Below are 19,851 nucleotides of genomic sequence, written 5' to 3'. Positions count from 1 at the left end.
AAATCAATACTACGTTATTTAGAATCATAGAATCACAGAATATCCCAACTTTGAAGGGACTCACCAGGATCATCAAGTCCAAATCTTGGGGCCACACAGGACCACCCAAAAATCAGACCATATATCTGAGAGTGTTGTCCAAATGCTTCTTGAACTCCAGCAGACTCGGTACCATGACCACTTCCCTTGTGAGCATGTTCCAGGGCCTGACCACCCTTAGGGTTAAGAGCCTTTTCCTAACATCCAGCCTGGCCCTCCCCTGTCACTGTTCCTTCTGATACTGTCACCAGAGAGAAGAGCTCAGTGCCTTCCTCTCCACTCCCTTGTGAGCTGTAGGCCACCATGGGTCCTCCACTCAGTCTCATCTTCTCTGGGCTGAACAAACTAAGTGACTTTAGCCACTCCTCACACATCTTCCCCTCTAGACCCTTCACCATTTTGTAGCCCTATTTGCTATATGTCATAAAACTGGCCACAAATGTTATGTTTAGTTGCTTTTGTTGTCCTAGTAAAGGTGCCAAAGACTGAAGTCCCAGTTTAGCAAAGTAATTCAGCATATAAATAATATTAAACACAGGTAGTCCTTTGTCTTCAGAAAGACAACAGGTGCTTAAAGTTATGCAAATATTCAACTGCCTGGCTTAATCAGGCAATGAACAGAGTAGCCACAAAGGAGGATATTCGCAGTGCCCAGTTTTAAAAACCTTTCCTGGGAGCCTGCAGACTTCTCTGGGCTCTCTGTGTGGAAAGACACCGGATAGTTCAAGACATATGTTGTAAGCTCCTATTCTGAATTTCCTTGGAAGATAAATTTCATTTCTGTCATGCCGGTGCCTATGGTGGTAGCCAACTAACCAAAGTGTATGAAGTTAGGGCGGGTGACCATTCACTGTGCTTTTGCTGGTACTTTCACTTCTTGAAAGCCATAGATTATTCTTTCATAGATTATTCTCATTCCTTCCCATCCTGCAACTGGGGATGGGAAGAGCATGCCAGCTGCCAATGCCATCTCTTTAGCTGTTCTTAGCAGCTTTACATTTGCTGTGATTCACTTTGAATACATAAAGAGAATGAATTTGGTAGTGGATCTATTAGCTGATAAACAAAAGGGTACAATTAAACTGTAATGTATTGTATTGGGATGCTCATCCTGGTGCTCTGTTTGCCCAATATTAAGCCTCAGGCCCAACCCTTGAAATGAAGTGTAAGATTTTGTGAATTTACTTGGATACAGACTTTTTTTTACTTGGAACCAGACTTTTTCAGCTTCTTTACTGAGCTGCATTTCATAGATCCATAAGCCTTTCTGTTATCCTGAATTTCTAAGGATTTTTTTTTTTTTTAAGTGGAGAGTAATGTCATAATTGCTTTAGCAGTAGAGAGTTTTCATCCAGTCTGAAAATTGTATTCGAGTTATAAAACACATAATTATAAGTATAGACTCATTCATTTTAAAATGTCAAGTATCCCCAAACACTCAAAACATTACAATTATACTAATATATCTTTTTGTTTTGCACAAAAAGCATGATTTCCCTAGTTTCTCATGCTGTGCATTTTTAATACATGGATTGAGCTGTTCTGTTTTCTAGTGCCTTGATTTCGTCAATAGTTTCCAAATGTGAGAATGATCTCACGTGACATTAATTATATAGTCTGTTTTCAATATAGAAACACTTGCAGAATCCTGGCAGTGTTTGCTAGATGCAGCACAGTGACCTTGGAAGGTTCACAGAGGAAGTAATACAGGTAGCGAATACAGGTAGTGAATACACAAAGGGCTTTCAGCAAACCCTTGCTAGGACTGCTGATGTTTACTGTTTCCTGTATTGTTTTTGTCCTCATCTGCTTGCAACTGCAGCAGTGTAATTATTTGGAAGAAAAATCAGTCCATTTCCTTCTTTCCTTAACCATTTTTTTCCTCAGTCATCATACAGTGATTTCTTTCTTACACATCTGTGAGTCGTTAAGGTATAAATCCCCATGTGGTATACCATAAGGTATAAATTCCCATGTGGAAGGAGGTGAGCAATGCAGAGCTGGTATAACAAAAATTAGCTCACAGGGTAAAATAGGAGAGAGCTGGGCAATATGCAAACCATCCTGTGTGAAAGAGAGGTTAGCAGACCCAAAACACCACATTTCTCATGGCTCCAAAGGAAGCAGCTGCCACTTCTAAGGGTACAGCAGCCACAGGGGTGTTTTTTCCCCAGATACATCTTCTTCTTCAGTAAAGCTCCATGCTGAGTGGCTTGTTTTCCTGGGCTGTGGGCCTTCAGGGTGTAGAGATACCAAACCATTTGCAGTGTAATCATTAATCAGACACAGACAAAAGTTATGACAAAAATAGAGGATACTGAGGCAACACCTAACCTAGCTCTTAGTTGTAAGGTAACACTTGTATCTTCATTAACTTTTTTTTTCTGCAGATGTATGATTTTGATCCTGAAGATAGGTAATTACTCTGGTTCAGTAATGTTTCAGAGCAAGTTTGTGTTTTGGCTCTGTGAGTCTACTATGTGAAACAAGTTATTTAGATACTACATGATGATTCCTGTGTTTCTGTAAGTGTTAATAGAAATCTTCATTAGTCTTTTACAAGACATATTTCCAGGCAGTTAGATGCAGTATTATTTGATTTTCCAAGAGATTTGAGACAGAGAAACAACCAGGGTGCTGTTTTGAAGAGTGCTTAGGTGTCATATACTTATTATTTGTGAGGGGAAAAAAAGGGACTAGACCTCTATCTGCCTCTTTAAATATCTCAATAGCTTTACAGAGCTTGTCTTGTCCTGATGGAGATCTAGAGGAAGTTGAACACATAAACCTTCCTAGGCCTTTCTGAAAATTGCAGGTCTGTTGTCCATTATTGGAAATTCTTCTTCTTTTCTCTCTAATATGAAGTATTCATTGACTTGTGTGGTTCTGCCAGAGACTCTGGATGTTGTGATGCTGGTGAAAAACAGGATATTGTTTAAGATAATTTTGTGTATTTACCCACTGAGAACAGGATTGGCACAGAAAATGGGAAATTCTGAAACAGTTTGAATAGGCTCATAGAGTACTTCTTTATTCATCATGAAATTTACTTTTTTTCTGCTTCTTGTTTCACTGAAAAATCAAAACCTTTTTTTCAGAGAAATGTAAGACACCATGTGTTGTTGTGTGTTGTTTTGTTGCTGTTGTTGTTGTTGTTTCCTGTGGGAAATTGGTTAGGCACACAGCTCCAGAGGGAGAGAAATATTCTGCTGAAATTCCTGCTATCTCCCACTGAGTCATGAAGTATATTTTAGATCAGTGAGGATTTGGCTTATAATTTCCACCAGTTCGTCCCAGAATAAAGGTTTTATCCCTAAGTGATTGGCCTATGATAGTATTCCACTTGTTCAGTCATTCACATTCAATGAAGATTTAAATGCTCAGTGTAAATTAATTAATGGGGTAAGTTTCTTGTGGGTTTTGGTTTAGGTATTGTGCATGAAGTACAAAGCAAAAAGCAATTTCTCCTTCTCATAAACTTTATTCTGATTTCAGTAGTTAGTATTCAACTAACAGCTCTAAATTCTAATTCACAGTTCTTCCAAGAGCTGGTGTCAACTTCAATTACTATTTTACAAATTCATTTATCTCAGAAAATGAAATGCATGGAGAATACTATTGTTGATATTTCTTCAGCTGTGTCTACAGCTTTAAATAATAAGATTCTTCTTATCTCATGGGAAAACATGTCCTAAATATGCTTTAGATTTTGCAAGTCTTTGAAGTAGGGCATCAGAGAGTTTTGTTTGCAATCAAATTAAGATGCTTTAATTCAGGAATTATGAAGTAATTAAGGATGAATTATGAAAATTATCATTGTGTCTTCAAGTGAAGAAATTTTCATTCAGCAATAATACGATGAAAGTCAAAGTCCATTGAGGCTTGAAGGTGGAAGGTAGGGGCTAACAATTCGGATTTTATTTTACTACCTTTTTATATAATAATTCTGTCCTTTTTTAAAATTATTATTCTAATATGCTCTTTTCTTAGACTTTGCTATACTTGTCACATTCCCAAGACCACACATATGTCTGCTAGAACTAGAAAGTGCCCTACCTTTAGAAGAAAATTCCTACAAAATAAATCATGGATCTTATAGTGCACCTCTCTTTGCAGGTCTCCAGGGGTCTTTTCAGAGCAGCCAACAAGCTTTGCTGCAAATGAAGTTTTGAACCCAGGGCAGTTTCTTTCAAGTTCCAGAGAAGTTGTAGTGATTCAGTCAGTAATGTCAATATCCTGAATGAAAGGAAGGTAACTTGAGAGAATAAGGACCTTTTGTGTTGTAATTGAGTTAAACCTATTTACTGAACCATGAGATGCTGTAGCAGGTACTCTTAAGATTTTCTAGTACAGTTAGAAAACAGTATTTTGTATGAGATTAAAGATACGTAATTTCCTGATTGTTTTTCAGAAAGTTATTTCAGGAGATAAATATAACAATCATTTTCACCAAGGTTCATGTTGCTGATGTTTAGCTGCAAAGTGGCAAGATTGCACTGTTTTAAATAGAATTATAAGGTTGATAAATGAATGTTTAGAAAGTATGTTCAGGGACAAATCAGAATTGAATGTATTGATGGGAATCCTAAATAACACTGCTGGACTCCATGAGAGTACATTTGACTTAGGGAGAATTTAGTGAAGTCTGCTGAAATTATTATTTCAAAGATCTCTGCATAGGCTTTTATGCCCCATGAGCCCTAATTACAATAGATTTGCCTCTTACTTTAGAATATGCTTGTCAATATAGGATGCAAACAACATCTGAAAGGATAAATAAATGCCCACTTGGACAGATATTCCATGTCCAGAAAGATTATTTTTAAGGTTGATATTGAGGTAGCTGTGAGGATTTATAAACAAATAATTTTACTGTGATTGACTTAGGAGCTGCATGTTAAATGTCTGCTATGGCAGAGATGATATGTTATTGCTGATGTTTGATCCAGGGGGACTTCCATGGTATTACTGTGGTGTGCTCAGTTGTGTCTTGTGCAGAATGTGGTGGCTCAGCAACTGCCGAGCCTCCATGCTCCCAGGAATAACCCACACCACCACTCCCTGAAGAAACGGTGAAAATGCTCTGTGAAAAGTGCTCCTTCCCTCTGGGGATGGAGGAGGGAGAGCAGAATGGTTTTAAATGATAGTTGCTATCATGCTGAATGACATTCTCAAGTGAGAAGCTGAAAACCCCCTTAGCTGCTGATTTGTGTCATAGTTATCCTTTAAGGCAGGCAATGACAAGCTGTTGAGAGATATTAACCCAGCTGCTAACGTGCATGGAAGAGTGCAAACTCAAGCATTAATCTTGTTTTGTGGCTTTTGTTGGTGCTGCATAAAGGTAGGTGTATTGTAATTGATCTCTAGACCAGAAAAGAAACATTAATACATAGCTAGTAGCTGTAGAGTCAAAATAAAGGCCCGCGGGATAATAGAAAATTCTTTGTTCACCCAGGGAAAGATTTACAACTTCATCAGCCAGTTGAGAACACAACATTATTATATTGTCAAATTTTAGTAATTTTGCACTGATGTGTAGGAAATCGCCAGATATCCTGATAAATTCGTTTGAGCCCAGATCTACTAAATGACTTGGCACATTTTTAGGCACAGTTAGACACCCTGAGTATAAAATTGCAGTTCTGAAGGCTCCTATTTAGCTCCCCTCTAACACTGGCAGTGAGTCAAAGCACTAAGTACCTATGATTTAGCTGATATTGATACTGCCTCTCACATGCTCAGAAGCACCTTATCCTTGATAGAACCAACTGCTAATCTCATGCCAAAACCATATCATTAGCCACAAATCAGATATCTGTCTGCCTCTGTGGCCTTTGAGGCTTGTTCTAGTTAATTTTCTCTAGGCTTAGATTTTGTGCTGAACAGAAACTAGCAGCATGAGGCTTTTTATTCCAAAGTTCAGCTTCCAGGGATGACAGTGTGGGGTCTGGCAATATCTGCTATCCAGCCAGTAGGCAGGTGGTCAGAGCATGCCTCCAGGCTATGGAAGTCCCCAGCCTTGTTCCACCTCTGCCTGGAGCATTGGGGCTGCCCTCCACAGCCAGGAGGAGTGGGGGAAGTTGGGCTCACTGTTGAATTTCTTTCCATTTGCAGCGAGAAAGTAGACACACAGGGCATTCACACATGGTAACCTGGATTTCAGTCCCAAAGACTGAAAGACTCCAAGGAGTGCTGGCAGTGTTTTATCCAGGGACTGTTTCATGCAGATAACAACATTTGCACACACCTCCAGTGTTGGTTGTCCTTGGTCCTCAATCTATCGCCAGTTATCCTTCCTCATTCTTTTCTGGCACAATAAATCTACTTTTATACAATTCAAAATGAGGGTGAAGGAGAGTCCTTCTTTCCCCAGTGCCCATGGCGATTAGCTCTGGGAGTTGTAGTTTTAAATCTCTTTCTGCCCCCAGGTTTTTAGGTCTCTGGCCGAAAGCTCTAACCTGGGATAAAGAACAAGTGAGTACCTATGGGATCATGTTGAACTGCTGCAAGTCCTGTAGGGAAAGAGGTGCTTCCAAACTTTACTAAAGCCAGACAGACAGCAGATGAGAGATTTCCCTTTCCTCCGTTGTGGTGGGCTGATGTTTTGCATTGATGCCTTTCTGCGGTGTCTGCATTGTACAGGGAGCTTAGGGTTCATCCACAGAGCTGTGAATGCTATTGCATGAAGGAGGTGCCTAAAAGTTAGGAACTGCAGGGCTCAAATGCCAGCAAAGAATCCCTTGGTATATGTATGTCTTTGTAACTCAGTGAAGCAACACAAAAGTTGCTCATAACCTCATTTGCACAAGGAAGATCTGAGATACCTCATTTAAGCACGTTACTGTTTATCATCCTGGACCAGCTCCTTGGATGGTAGAGGCTGATATAACTGCTTTGATTTCAGCATAGTGAAAAGCAATTTAGGACAGCGTATGGTGGGATTCTGGCCAACAAAACTTGTCTGAGTAATACAACCTCAGATGTCGAGTATCTCCTTAGCTTGTGTATCTGCACTGAGAAAGGGATCATGGCTCATTTCTGGGGGAAAATAGTGAGTTTGTAGGTGTGTGAGCTATAACGAGAGTAAATACCAGATAATCAGAAAACGTGGGAATGTAAGTGGGATCTCTGTACTGGTTCTCACAGTGCGTTCAGAAGTGAGGCTGTTAGTTATTTCAGAGCTGTAAATGCAGGTGTTCCACACCTCCTGTGAAATAGAAACTATGACCAGAAGGGTAGTGAAAAATCCATAATTATGCCTCAGTAGGTCTTATCATGGATGGGAAAATAACCACTAGCACAGAATCGGGGTGGTAATGGGCAAACCTTGCTTTCTAGGAAGTCACTTACCCCTTCACCCCCACTGATATACTAAAAGATTCAGTCAGTAATGTCTCTTTAAAATTTACTGTCTTAGCTGCTGCTTTTCTGTCCCCATCACAGAAAATGTATTATGTGGTAGCAGACTCACATTAATGCAGCTTTCAAGCCCAAATAGAGTCTGATGTGTTCTTTTGTAATAGGAGGTTATAATTTTTGTTACCTACCCCTTAATTTTCAACCTATGAATACTTTTTCCCTAATTTTATTGTACCAGCAGTTATACAGATTAGCTGATTTGCATGTTCTGCCAAGCTAAACTGAAAAGATTCCTGTCTTCATTTATTAAGCAAACACATACCTCAGGAGTATTTCTTTGGTTAACTTTTCATTTTTAAATAGAAAGGACTGACAAAAAATATATTTGTTTAGGAGGGATGGAGGGGGGTCAGTAAAGGCACTAATGAAGCAGTAGTTGTTTCAAGGTAGCTTCTCAGGTATTGATTTTTAACCATTGAAGAGAAATATAATATTTATGTTCAGGCTTGGTGAAGAAGTGTACATTATTTGACAAACAAATCCCTATTTAGACTTCTGTACTAAGTTAATCCTTAGGTTGGCAATTGATCACTTTCAGCAGTTTGTGTTTTCCCCTAGAAGGCAGTATTTGAAGAAAAAAATAATAATAAAAAAGTCTGTTTCTAGTTATGGGAAGCAGGACTGAGTCACCTTTGGACTTGCAGAGAACCCAGCCTGGCCCCATGGCTTCTCACACTGGGTCTCAGCTGCCTCTGCTGCCAGTTCCCGACCTGTCAGGAGTCAGCAGGATGTATATGTAGTGTATGGACAAAAGGTGAACCACGGCTGCGTATGACCAAGCTGCAAAACAGTGACAGTGGGTGGGATGTGAGGAGAAGTGCTTCCTCCTTGTGAGATCAGAGCAGTCGTCAAGGCTCTTTCAGGCAAGAAAGTGTATTGGGTATATTGTCCATTTTTATCAGCTGCAGGTCCTACTGTTCTTAATGTTAGGATTTTTCAGGAACCTTGCTAATCCCTTATAAATTCTAGGTAGCTCACTGCTGGGATGATAAATGTGACAGTTTCCATCCAGGGACAACTCCGGGGTCCGTCCTCCCAGTTCACCATAGTCTAAATTTATAGAAAACAGCATGTGACAGAAAGTCAGTGGAAGGGGAGCATAAGCACAGATACTCAGGCTGATATGTTATAAAACTATACAGCGAATTTCCTAGTACCTCCTTTTTGTCTAAAAGAATTTCCACGAAGCAAAGTGCTAAGGCATCAAATGCTTTCACATACTAGACACACAGGATGTTTAATCCTTGAAAAATACACTACAGCATTAGAATCACAGATATCGTCACTTGTTTGTTTTTTTCTTTTTTTTGTAGGTAAGAGTCATTTTTCAGAGAAACATTGTTAGCTACGCTAAGAAGCTTTATTGAAGAGGTCTCTGTGCCACAATAGATTTCCTGAAAAAGAAATGATTGCACCACCCAAATGCTCTTGAAACTCTAGCAAAATGCTGGTGGGAGGAAAGGCTGCCTACCAGGAGTTTACCTAACCAAAAGAATATGTTTTTCAATACAAATTGCTGATGTCTACGTAAGGAGATCCCAGTTAGCCCAACTCACTTCCTGACTAAGTGAAGGGCATTGTTACCTCTGGAAAATGCAAGTTCGACACTAAAAGAAAAACAAATCTCAGCTGCCCTAACACAAAAAATCAGTAAAAGAAAAAATCAGGGATGAGGCTGCACAGCCAGCCATGCCATTTGTGTGTCAGCATTACACTGCATTGTGGTGCCATTGCATCCAGTAATCAGCTCACACCCTTGAATTTCCTTGATAAATCACACTCAAGGAGCTGTTTTTGAAATCCCTTCACCCCAAAATTCTCTCACCTGCTATATTCTATAAATTCTTCCAGATAAGCACCATCAGGTCTGTATAGCACTGCACAGCACGTTTGCCAGCAAACCCTCTTGCTTGGTGCCATTCAGGATCCCAGTCCTCCCGTGGACATTGTATGGATTGGCACCATTGAGATCCAGCAGGAAACTGGAGGAAAACCAGCTTGGTGTGCTTGTGACAAAGCCAGTTTGTTTAAACAGGGAAGTGAACACAGTTGCTGTGGCAGACTTATGTGAAGAGTCTTTCTGATATGCTGAAGGAAAATTACTCCAATATTTTCATCAAAATATTATGAACCCAGCACTGATTGGAATGTTTTACATTACTCAGGGCTTCTGACATACAAATTTAAAGATGTTTGCCTTTAGAAAAACAAGTTCTGTTCATTGTCTTGCAGTTCTCAGTTGAATCTTTATAAATCAACATTAAGTTCCTGTGAGTGTACTCTTTGTCACTGAATTACAGACCTGTCTACTGATAAAAGGATAGTGCTGTAGGAAAAGACAGAAATGTCAGTAAGCTCATGCTGATCTGGTACAACAGGTTCCTTGTTATTAGATAGAAGCTAAAATAAAGCAATGAAATCTGAAATGTGTTTGTTCTCATGAAAGTCTGCTGGTTTATGGCTGTATAAGGTTGCTTCTCTTGTTTTTGATGAAATACAGAGGCAATAATATATGGGTGTGTACTGGACTTGCTGTGGTTAAAGCAGTATGTCAGATTTAGTGTGAAAATGGTTTTGTTTTTTAGCAGCGATGATGTCTGCATATCCCAGGACTTACTATTGCCAGGTTTTTACTCCTGGGCTATTTGTATAACACAGCCATAGAGAAATTGCACAGGAAATTTGAATTTCTTGTACTGTCAGACAAATAAGGTGTATTCTTTAACGATTTTAATCAAAAGTAGCCACAACATTGAAAAAAAAAAAAAAAGTTCTAGCAATTGCTTGTATTAATATATAATGTGAGATAACTTTGACTTGACCTTTTTGTAATATGTATTCTTAGATCTGCCATCCAGAAGCTGGGAGCGGAGGTGTTTGAGAAAGTGTACACCTATCTGAAGCAAGCAAGAGAGCAGAAGGCCAGTGAGGAGGAAATCAGGAGATACCTGGAGAAAATGGTTTCCAGAGCAAGTGATTGCTTTGAGGTGGATCAGCTTCTCTACTTTGAGGAGCAGCTACAGGATTCAGAAGCACATCTTCAGCTGTAAAATGTTTGACAGTAACAGTGCGGGAAGCAGAAAGGAGGACTGAAAGTGGTGAGCTGCCTTCTTCAGGCCAGCAAGCAAATCCTAGAGGTATTTGGAGGAAACTACTGAAGGTAACTCAGCACACAAACAGGTGGACAAACTGATGGAGAGTCCAGTCTGTACAGTGAGAAGTGGGTAAATATGGTGTCATTTACAGGGGCAGGAATTAAAACAGTTTGTCGCAGTGGAGTGGGGGATTCACAGTTATCAACATCCCCTTTTTCACCACTAAGAGCATTAAGAAAGCTATTCTCCTGGGCACTGGGCAGGCTTAATCCTGCACTCAGTCACTGGTGAAGCTGCCTGTGTTGGAAATGGTGCAGGATTAGACTCCAGCTGCTGTTGATTCCTGTGCTAACTGGTCGTCATGGCATTTAAGCACGTCTTTTTTGTACTTTGGCAGACTTACCCTTGAACACATGTATCTATGCATTGGGCTACTCAGCCAGAAATTGTCTTGTTATCATTCATTATTCAAAAGACTGCATTTAATCCATGTGCCTTCCAATGAAACTGTACAGATACAAGCATACATGTATAATTGTTTACATATATGCATAGAGACAGAAAGATATTTGGCCACATCATCATATATTTTTATGTGTATAGAGACAGAGACATGAGGTCTGAGCTGTAGATGATTGTGGTAGGTAGGAATCCTTATTGTGGCTTTTGGGAGTTTTAAATCAAATTCACTGTACACACATGGAACAATAAACTAGTTTTTTGGGTTTTTTTTTGGCTTGCACGTGGATATTGCTTTCTTTTTTTCATAGCATTTATATTCCCTTCTTCATATGCATCATACTTTTGCTGTATATATCATGCTCTGATAATATACCTGATTATTTCCTTCTCCCTGTTCCTTCTTTATTCTGCATTCTGAGCTCCTTCATCCATGTAAAACACTAACAAAAAATTAATTGGTATGATGTATAGAAGAATCTCAAGTGAATTGTGGACCAAGTTTATTTCAGGCATCTAGCCGTTACCTATGATTTCTGCTTTTGTGTCACAACTCCTCAAGTACTCAAGGGACTGAATCAAATAAATAAATGCAAATTCATAATGTAATTATCAAAAAATGTTGCTGCTTGACTTGGACTACAACTAAGGATAGTGGGATTGGTAGTAAATTAAGCAGTAGTACTGATCCATCTTTTTGACATGCTTTAAGAGACTCAAAGGGAAAGGCAAATAGTCACCTTAATCTACCTCAGCAGCAACACAAGCAGCAGAATCAAAGGATGTGCCCAGCTAAGGAAGATGTGGTGCTACACTTCTGACCAAAGTTACAGAAGATCCTGACACATCTGACTTCAGCTTCTGTTGGGAGTACGTGGTGTTAACAATCTGGAGGCTGAAATCCAACATGATGTTCACTGAGGTAGGGAGACTTATTTTAATTCCGTGTGGTGGTTCAGATCCCATAGGAGAGGCAGCCTGAAGCACAGATTCTCAGTCAGGCTTCAGTTTTCATCCTTCTCAATGTTGTGTCTGTGTACTTGGTTCCATGTTTTTTACACACAATGTCATTTAAGGACACTTAAAAAAAAGAAGATGAGTTCTTGGATGTTCAAAAAGCAAAAAGTAAGTGGCATATGGTGGGAATAATCTCAGCCAGATACAGCCTTGACTACTTCATTTACCTCTGGCTATGATTCAGACCGATTTAACAAAAAAAAAATATTCAAAAAACAAACTCTGTAAGCAAGCAGTTGCTTTTTATTAATGAGTAATACCTCATCAGACTTCTTCCTGGAGCATGCAAGAAAAAAGAACTGCACAGGAATGGGTCAAGCTCTCTAGAGCAGTCTGGTACCAGGGAAATCATTAAAGGGCAACCTTAAAAGTCTGGAAAGTATGGGTTAGCCATGCAGATTACCCTCAGGGAAGTGGTTGCTCTCTGATGAGCAGTACATTTGCTTGTTGCACACGAGGAAGGAATCATAGCATCTTTTACGGTTACTCAGTTGCTTTGTTCTCCCTGCAGGATATGACCTTCAAATGATGTGAGGATCTGGAGGTTACTGCTTTACTGGTTATATGCTTCAAACTGTGTTTAGGTTTTGGTGTTGTTTTTGTTTGTTTGTTTTTCCCCTGTCAGTCATATGACAATTATGTGACATGATATGCATGTTAAACTCAGCAGGAGGCTTTTTGTCTTTGAGCTGTAGTAAGAGCATAGCAATAAATCCCATAGGTTTGACAGAGATACTTGCATCCCTGTTTAAATGGAGGGTCACTTTCCAAAAGCACTAGGTGGCATTATATGCCTTTGTCTCTAATCCAGGGCTTGCTCACAGATCAAAGCTATCTCGATTCAAGGACATATCATAGTTTGGGCTATGTTTTATTCTTAAGGATTTCCATAATTTGTTGCTTATGAAGAGCACAAACTGTCTGCTGAATACATTGTGGAGTGTTTTGAATAGCATGCCTGAGACTGTATATTATTGTAGTAGAATTAGCAATGTGTTCGTGAAAAATGTCATACATAATAATTATAAGCACACTTGAAAACAGTCTTGAAGTCCCTTTGAAAATGTTTTTTTTTGTGTTATTTTCTAAATGGTTTATTTGTTCCCTTGAAAACAAAAGATTTCAGTCCTGAGAATCTGGCACTTCTGCAATTGCTAACGGTACGAACCTAGAAAACAGAAGCAAAATCTTGAATCAAGATGTAAACATACTCAAATAAAGTAATCAAGGAATTGAAAAGAAAAAAAAAAGGCAAAACTACTCTCATCTTCCAGTAACTCCAGGCCTTTGCGGATTGCATCTGCTCCAAAGTTCTCAGCAAATTGCTGGGCTTTCCAAAGAGCCCTGAAATTGCATAACCCAGGTCATGACCAGTTCTCAGAGACAGTGAGGTCTATCCCCTTTAAAATTTATAAAACTCATTGAATGTCTTCTGTCATTCTGTCTTTGGTATCCTGGGGGGAGGATATACATGAGGAGTTAAACTCAATTCTGCAGTTTATTTAGTTCTGTAGCTGGGTTTTGGGTTGCTTTTAGTGGTGTTTAAAGGCCTTTGAGTTTTCTCCTGCACTCTTGCAGCTGCGCAGTAAGTAGCCATCAGCGGGGATTTTGTATGCTATCCCCAGGCTTGCAGAGATGGGCATGTGAGACAAATATTGTGACATGGAACAATTTACACATCTCGGTGTAGAGAGATTGGTCCCACACTGCCAGATAGACTGAGTCTATTAAGCTTAGTGAATGTGCATTTGATGCCATGCTGATAATCTCTGTATAGAGTTATTAGATTAATTATTTTTCTGTAATTGAGTTTACTATTAAAAAAAAAAGAATAGTGAATTTTAAATTAACAAAAGAAGTACAGAACTCAATCCTTAGAAATAAGTAAGTCCTTAGAAATGCAAAAAGTCTCAAGAAAGCAGGAGCAGACAAAATGGCTACTGCATCACAAAGTCCATTAAGCAATGGTCTTGCTCCATCAGGCTGTAAGCAGGCCTCACTCTTCTACAAGCAAGTCTATGTACAAAGGTGGAAGCGCAGAGTCCTTTTCTAACCTAATAAAACATTGACAGAAGGGTATACGTAGATCAAATTCATCATATTACTTGTATATTGAGATTTATTAGGCAAATGCAACAAATCACCATAAAAGAAAAAAAAAGGAAGAAGAAAAAAAAAAAAGAAAAAGCACCCTTTTCCTAAAAGATCAGATCTTGTATAAGATACATTTTATTTTTTTTAATGTACAGGTTTATTCTGCTTCCTGGGAAAAAGGGCTTATGATGAAGGAAAGACTGAATCCCTATCTTTTATATATGAAATGCATTTTATACATGAAAACATTCACTTTTGTAAAAGCAAATTCACTTCCAGCAAAATCCCACTGTTGGTATTTAGCAGTAGACATCTTGAAAGAGGAGAACTGTTAGTATCATGGATCTTCAGTAATAAAGAAGAAACAGAAGAGCAGCTGGAAGTGTGAGAAAATAAATTAAAAGACATTAGATTGCTGTGGATAGGGCTTCATAAAAGGTCCCATTTGACCTACATATTTGTACCAAAAGCTTCAGAAGCATCAGGCAACCTCACTGCTTTTTCATTGACTCCTCTAAAGATGCTACGATCTGTATTACTTGATGCAAAGATATTGCAAACAAAGGAAGTGAGGTGAATAATTATTTAATGGTTTGGGGCCTTGAGCCTGGTAAAAGAGTGCCTGGACTGTAAAGCAAGAAAGAGCATTTGAGTCTTTTGATAAGGAGTTGTGAACATCTTGTCCACAGCTGGATCAGGAGGCAGACTAATTGTACTTGTCACAGTAAACAAGAAGTCCTTTCTTAGAGGTGGCTGGCTTGCCAGATAATCCCTCACAAGGCCCCAGAAGGCATCTCTCTATAAAATGAATTGTCAAAGGTTTCCGGTGTCTGAAAATCCTGCCTGCAGGAAAGGGCCATCCTTCCTACAGGACATGGCTCTGTGGGTGCTGCTTTGTGGTGACCAGCTCTGAGACGCATTCAGGGCCAGACCACGAACCTACACCTGGCATGGCCAGAGCTCTGCTAGCTCACATAAAACTGGAGTGATTGAGCACTGAGCAAACACATAAGTGAAAAAAAGGTAGGAGACAGCAAAATATGTTTACAGCTACTTCTAAGACTGACCTTTTGGTGCACTGTAGGTGTGATGAGTGTTATCTGAAAGAGTTTATTATGCAGGAGAAGAAACACAGGAGATTCATTTGGAGACAGGAGCAATAGGCATGTAGACATGTCTACATCAAGTGATTTTGTATGAAAATATGAAATCAAGTGATTGATCAAGTGATTTCATATTTTGTTCATAATGTGTTCACATCACCTCATAAAGTGAAAACCCTTTAGTCAGTCTCTTCCGAATACTGTGTTATTTTGGTAGAGAGAGGTTAAGGGGCCGAAACCTGGACACTTCCACATGCTGTTTCAGTTGACCTGAGTTATGAATATAATCCACTCCATCTGGTGGCCATGTTCCTCCTGATTGGTATCACTTGAGAATGATAAAGAGAATGGATTTTCTATTTTATACTCAATCTAACAGCCACTACAAGTTGTAAATCCACCCTTGCAGTTGTGCCAGATTATGGGGTTATTCCCACCCAGGGCCAGGACTCTGTATTCTTCTGTTGAACTTCATGACACTTCTGTTGGATCAGTCCTCAGGTTTGACAAGGTTCCTCTGGACTGAAGTCCTGCCATTTGTCTTCTCATCCACTTCCTCTAATTTAGTATCATCCACGGATTTGCTGAGTTTATCAATGTCATTACTGAAGTTGCTGACAAGATGTTGAACCCCTGGGTCAACCCACTTGCTGCTAGTTGCCACTGACTACAGTGCTTTGAGACTGGCAATTTTTAACTCACTTAAGTGTCTGATCATCCATTCCATATCACTGCAGTGTCCAAATAAACAACACTGACAGAGAATAAAAAAGTCTTATTAAAGTCAGGGTGTATAACACCCACCTGTCTCCCTTCCTCCACATAGCCAGCTGTCTCGCCATAGAAGGTGGGTCAAACATATTTTGTCCGTGGTAAATTTATGCTAGCCCTGATTAACTGTCTTGGCCTTTGCATGTTTGGAAACATCCAAACACCAAAACTTGTGTATAAATTTTTGCACTTGTGTGTTATTTGTACAATGGCACCACAGCGAACTCCAGCCAGCGATGACTGGACCAGGGGCTGTACAAAACAGCCCCAAGGTAACCCCTGTCTCAGAGACCTCACAGCTGAAGCAGCAAGCAGGAAGGCGAACAGAGGATGGCACAGAGAAGTAGCTTGAGTATGTCCAGTAAAATGTAAAAAGCAGCCTACAGAGACATGTTGTGCTTGCTCTGCGCCTGATGTGGTGCCAGCCAGCAGTGGTTATTTGTAGTGGCATGGGAAGGCAAGGCTTAGGAACAATGCAATGTTTAGTGAGAGGTGAAATAAGTTCTAATAAGGAAATGTGTTATTTCATGAAATACGACTCTGTGGCTTGTGCAAGCAAGTGTTTAGATGATAGACTATCGACGAAGTGATTCTGTGCCAGAGCCTTATGCCCCATAGGTGACTAGGTGTGACAAACAAGCTGGCAATCTGGATCATACTGATCCTTCAATTGCTCCCTGTTGACCCCTCAGGGATTGTCTTATTGTGCCGTTGCACCTGGATAGTCCCTTGGGCTGTATTATTTTCCCTCAGCATCTCTAATGTGAATTTTATTTTAATTTTTTTTTCCATATTGCAGCCTCTGGCAGAGGCCGCTGTATTGATCCACATCTAACAAGGGTCAGCAGAGTGAGGATAGTCTTAAATAATGCATTGGAGTTCGTTCCTGCTGCTCTCTGTGAGCTCCAGTGAACTCCTCCATAAAGCTGCTGTGGAGCCTCCCTAGCGTGAGCTGTCTCAGCTGGTTCATCTCGTCCTCTCTCCTCAAGGACAGAAAGCAAAGCAAACTCAAGATGCTCAGAGCCTGGAGAACAGAAGCTGTTATTTCTTGTCCAGGGGCAGTCCCTGTTATTGAGAGAGGCTGCTCCTCTCATGTTGTAACACAGTTTTTGAGAGTGAGCATTATTTTATTGATGCCTTTGCGCATCTGATGATCAGTGGCATGCTGTCACCATCCTCTCTCTGCCAGCAAGATTTTTCCCACCTCAAAATGGAGTCTGCTTGTTTTGAATGCTCTTTTGGCAGGAGCTTGGCTCCCGATGCTGACAGTGACTGCTCCTCACTCCCTGGTGACCTGATTTTGCCGATTTCTCATGATGAGAAGCACATCCTTCTACAGGCTGTTTTGCTAACTGGGGGCTGTGTTTCTGGGACGGGGGGGAATGTTACTCAAGCCAAGCTTCAGCAAAGATGTGAAAGTGGGCATTAGATCACCTGTGGAGGAGGACAGGAATCACTGCCAGGGGGCACCAGCCCCAGCCAGGTCAAGGCCTGGGCATCTCCAAAATGCTGCTGAGTAGCCCAGGGGCTTGCTCCATCTGAGGTGGGTGAGTGTCCTGCGTCCCAGAGGCAGCAGAGAACTTGTGGTGGGGCCAGGAGGCTCACAAACCCTTCTGGATTCACATTCATGACGTGTTTGCTGTATTGAGCTAACAGTGTGCTGACGAGATTCACCCAGAGCAAGAAAACGAACTCTCATGAAGACAATGAGTCTCCAGACTACCTAATGACTACTTAATGAGTGTCTAAGCACTGCACCATTATTGAATTTTAATTGCCTTCTTTCTGGCTTTGTGCTGTAAAATGAAAAAAGAGAAAACACTACATGTAATGAGGGTGGATGATTAAAAAGTAATACCTAAGAGACACCCAGGCATTTGTGGAAAAGACCACAAGAATAATGTAATGAGAGAAAGCAACACTGCTGTGTGCTTGCTGCCTCTTTGGATAAAAAGTACATTTTTACAATTGTTAAAAATTTAAGTTATTTTCAGCCTAATTTAGTAGAATAATAGATTATTCTGTATCAATGAGGTAATTAAAGTTATATTGTATGAAATATGGGTTAATTATTAAAGTATGGAAAATCTAATTCACATCACCGGGTCAGTGCAAATGGGGTTTTTAAAGGTTGCTCTTTAGTTTTCTGTCCTTATTGATGTCTGCTTAGATTATTTTCCATCAGATTGAATGTGCAAGTATTACTTTGAGCAGGAGACAGAAGGAAGGCCCAAACGAAAGGAGACAAAATAAGCCCTAAATCCATCAAACATTTAAGCATGTAGTTAGCTTTGTGGAGCAGTCCCACTGCTGCCAGGTTGTGCTGCTGGGAATATATGTGCATAGTACTGAGAGAAACACAGTGCAGGGACTTTTTTGCTCAACAGGTAGGTCTTCGGGAGCCCTAGCTTTGAAGCAACAGGCATTCAGATGTCCCCACCTGGAGCACTGCATTCAGCTCTGGGGCTCCCAGCACAAGAAGAACATGGAAGTATTAGAACGAGTCCAGAGCAGGGCCACAAGGATGCTTAGAGGAGCACCTCTCCTAAGAAGACAGCTGAGAGAGTTGGGGTTGTTAAGCCTGGAGAAGACAAGGCACCAGGGAGACCTTACAGTGACATCCCAGTACCTAAAGAAGATCTGCAGGTACGTCTGTAATTAACTGCTTCTTAATTCCAGAAAATGAGCTGGAAAAAAAAATCCCCCAAAAGTGAGATGGCAGAAAATGAAGTATTTGGGGGACATGCAACCAGCAGGCACACCTTCATTTAATTCTGTTTCTTTCAGCTCTGAGGAGTGTGCACTTCTGGGGTACTTTAACCTGAACCAAAGGAAAACTCTGGCCTGGTATTGATATCTGTAACCATATCCATTCATTTTGATAGTTTCCTTCTCTTTCCATATCACACATTTTTTCACTAGTCACTAAACTGACGGGTCTCTCTGGTACAGCTTCTCTTTCTGCTTCAGTTTCTCGTAACTCTTAATGAAATATGTTGTGCTCCAATGTTTACAGAAAGAAAACCAACTCCTCTTCTCTGTGTATTTGGCTCAAAGAAGCTTTCTTGTGAGTTTGGTGTCAGGTGTCACAGCTATTTCCAGGTCCTTGCAATATTTCAGAAAATTCTCCCTTTACAATTGTGATAATAGGTGTAAAGTCTATGGGTATAATTTTTCAGAAACTTTGGATCGATTTTTGCATTTTTAATTTGTTTATTAACAGCTACTTATTAAGTGACACCAGAACTATATTAGTGTCACATCCCCTCCTCTTGCTTTCCTTTCCTTTTTTTTTTTTAAGAGCTGAACTTTTTGTCTACCCTTTCCAAATGTTGCTGTCATTTTAAATTAGTTTTGAATGTTTGAAATAATTATGAATAAGAATTCTTCCTGGGGATGAAAGCGAAGCATCAAGCAATACTTCACAGCAAGACAAAAATATCGTTCCGGCTGAAGAGACTCCACAAAGCCAAACATCAGAGGGACAGGTTAGAAAAGGACTGGGTTTTCAGCTACCAAAAGAAGGAACAGGCTTTCAGAATTCTTGCCATGTAAAGAAAGAGGTATTTAAAAGAGGAAGCATGATTTAAGTGTTGTTCTTACAAAATAAATCTACAGTATTATAGTATCATCAGCACCTGAATCTAACTCTTTGCCATCAAAATGCTTGTTTTATTGCTGCATTAATAATAGGAAGAGAATAGCAAAAGGTCCTGTCATTATTGTCATCTAAGAAAATGCAGTTTTTCAACTTATAAACCAAAAGGCTGTCAGCAAAAAAATGCAAGAACCAAAAGGCCTGGACAGATGACTTTGGAGAAAGATACTTTTCTTCAGGACCAATGTCTTTTTCT

The 19,851-nt window shown here is 40.0% G+C and overlaps 1 protein-coding gene across 2 annotated transcripts in view; it reads left to right on the top strand.

Moving 5' to 3' along the window:
* NEK11 (NIMA related kinase 11) overlaps positions 1-11,284 on the top strand; it is a 108,115-nt gene extending 96,831 nt beyond the window's left edge. For both annotated transcript variants that reach the window (XM_027451142.3, XM_072033428.1), the window contains exon 16: positions 10,304-11,284. In XM_027451142.3, the coding sequence (XP_027306943.1) occupies positions 10,304-10,508 (205 nt within the window). In that variant the 3' untranslated portion in view covers positions 10,509-11,284. The remainder of the gene's footprint in view (positions 1-10,303) is intronic.
* Positions 11,285-19,851: the final 8,567 nt, after the last annotated feature.

The sequence above is a fragment of the Anas platyrhynchos genome, chromosome 2 (genome assembly GCF_047663525.1).
Source record: "Anas platyrhynchos isolate ZD024472 breed Pekin duck chromosome 2, IASCAAS_PekinDuck_T2T, whole genome shotgun sequence".
NCBI lineage: Eukaryota > Metazoa > Chordata > Aves > Anseriformes > Anatidae > Anas > Anas platyrhynchos.
This window is presented reverse-complemented; position numbering and strand designations above follow the sequence as displayed.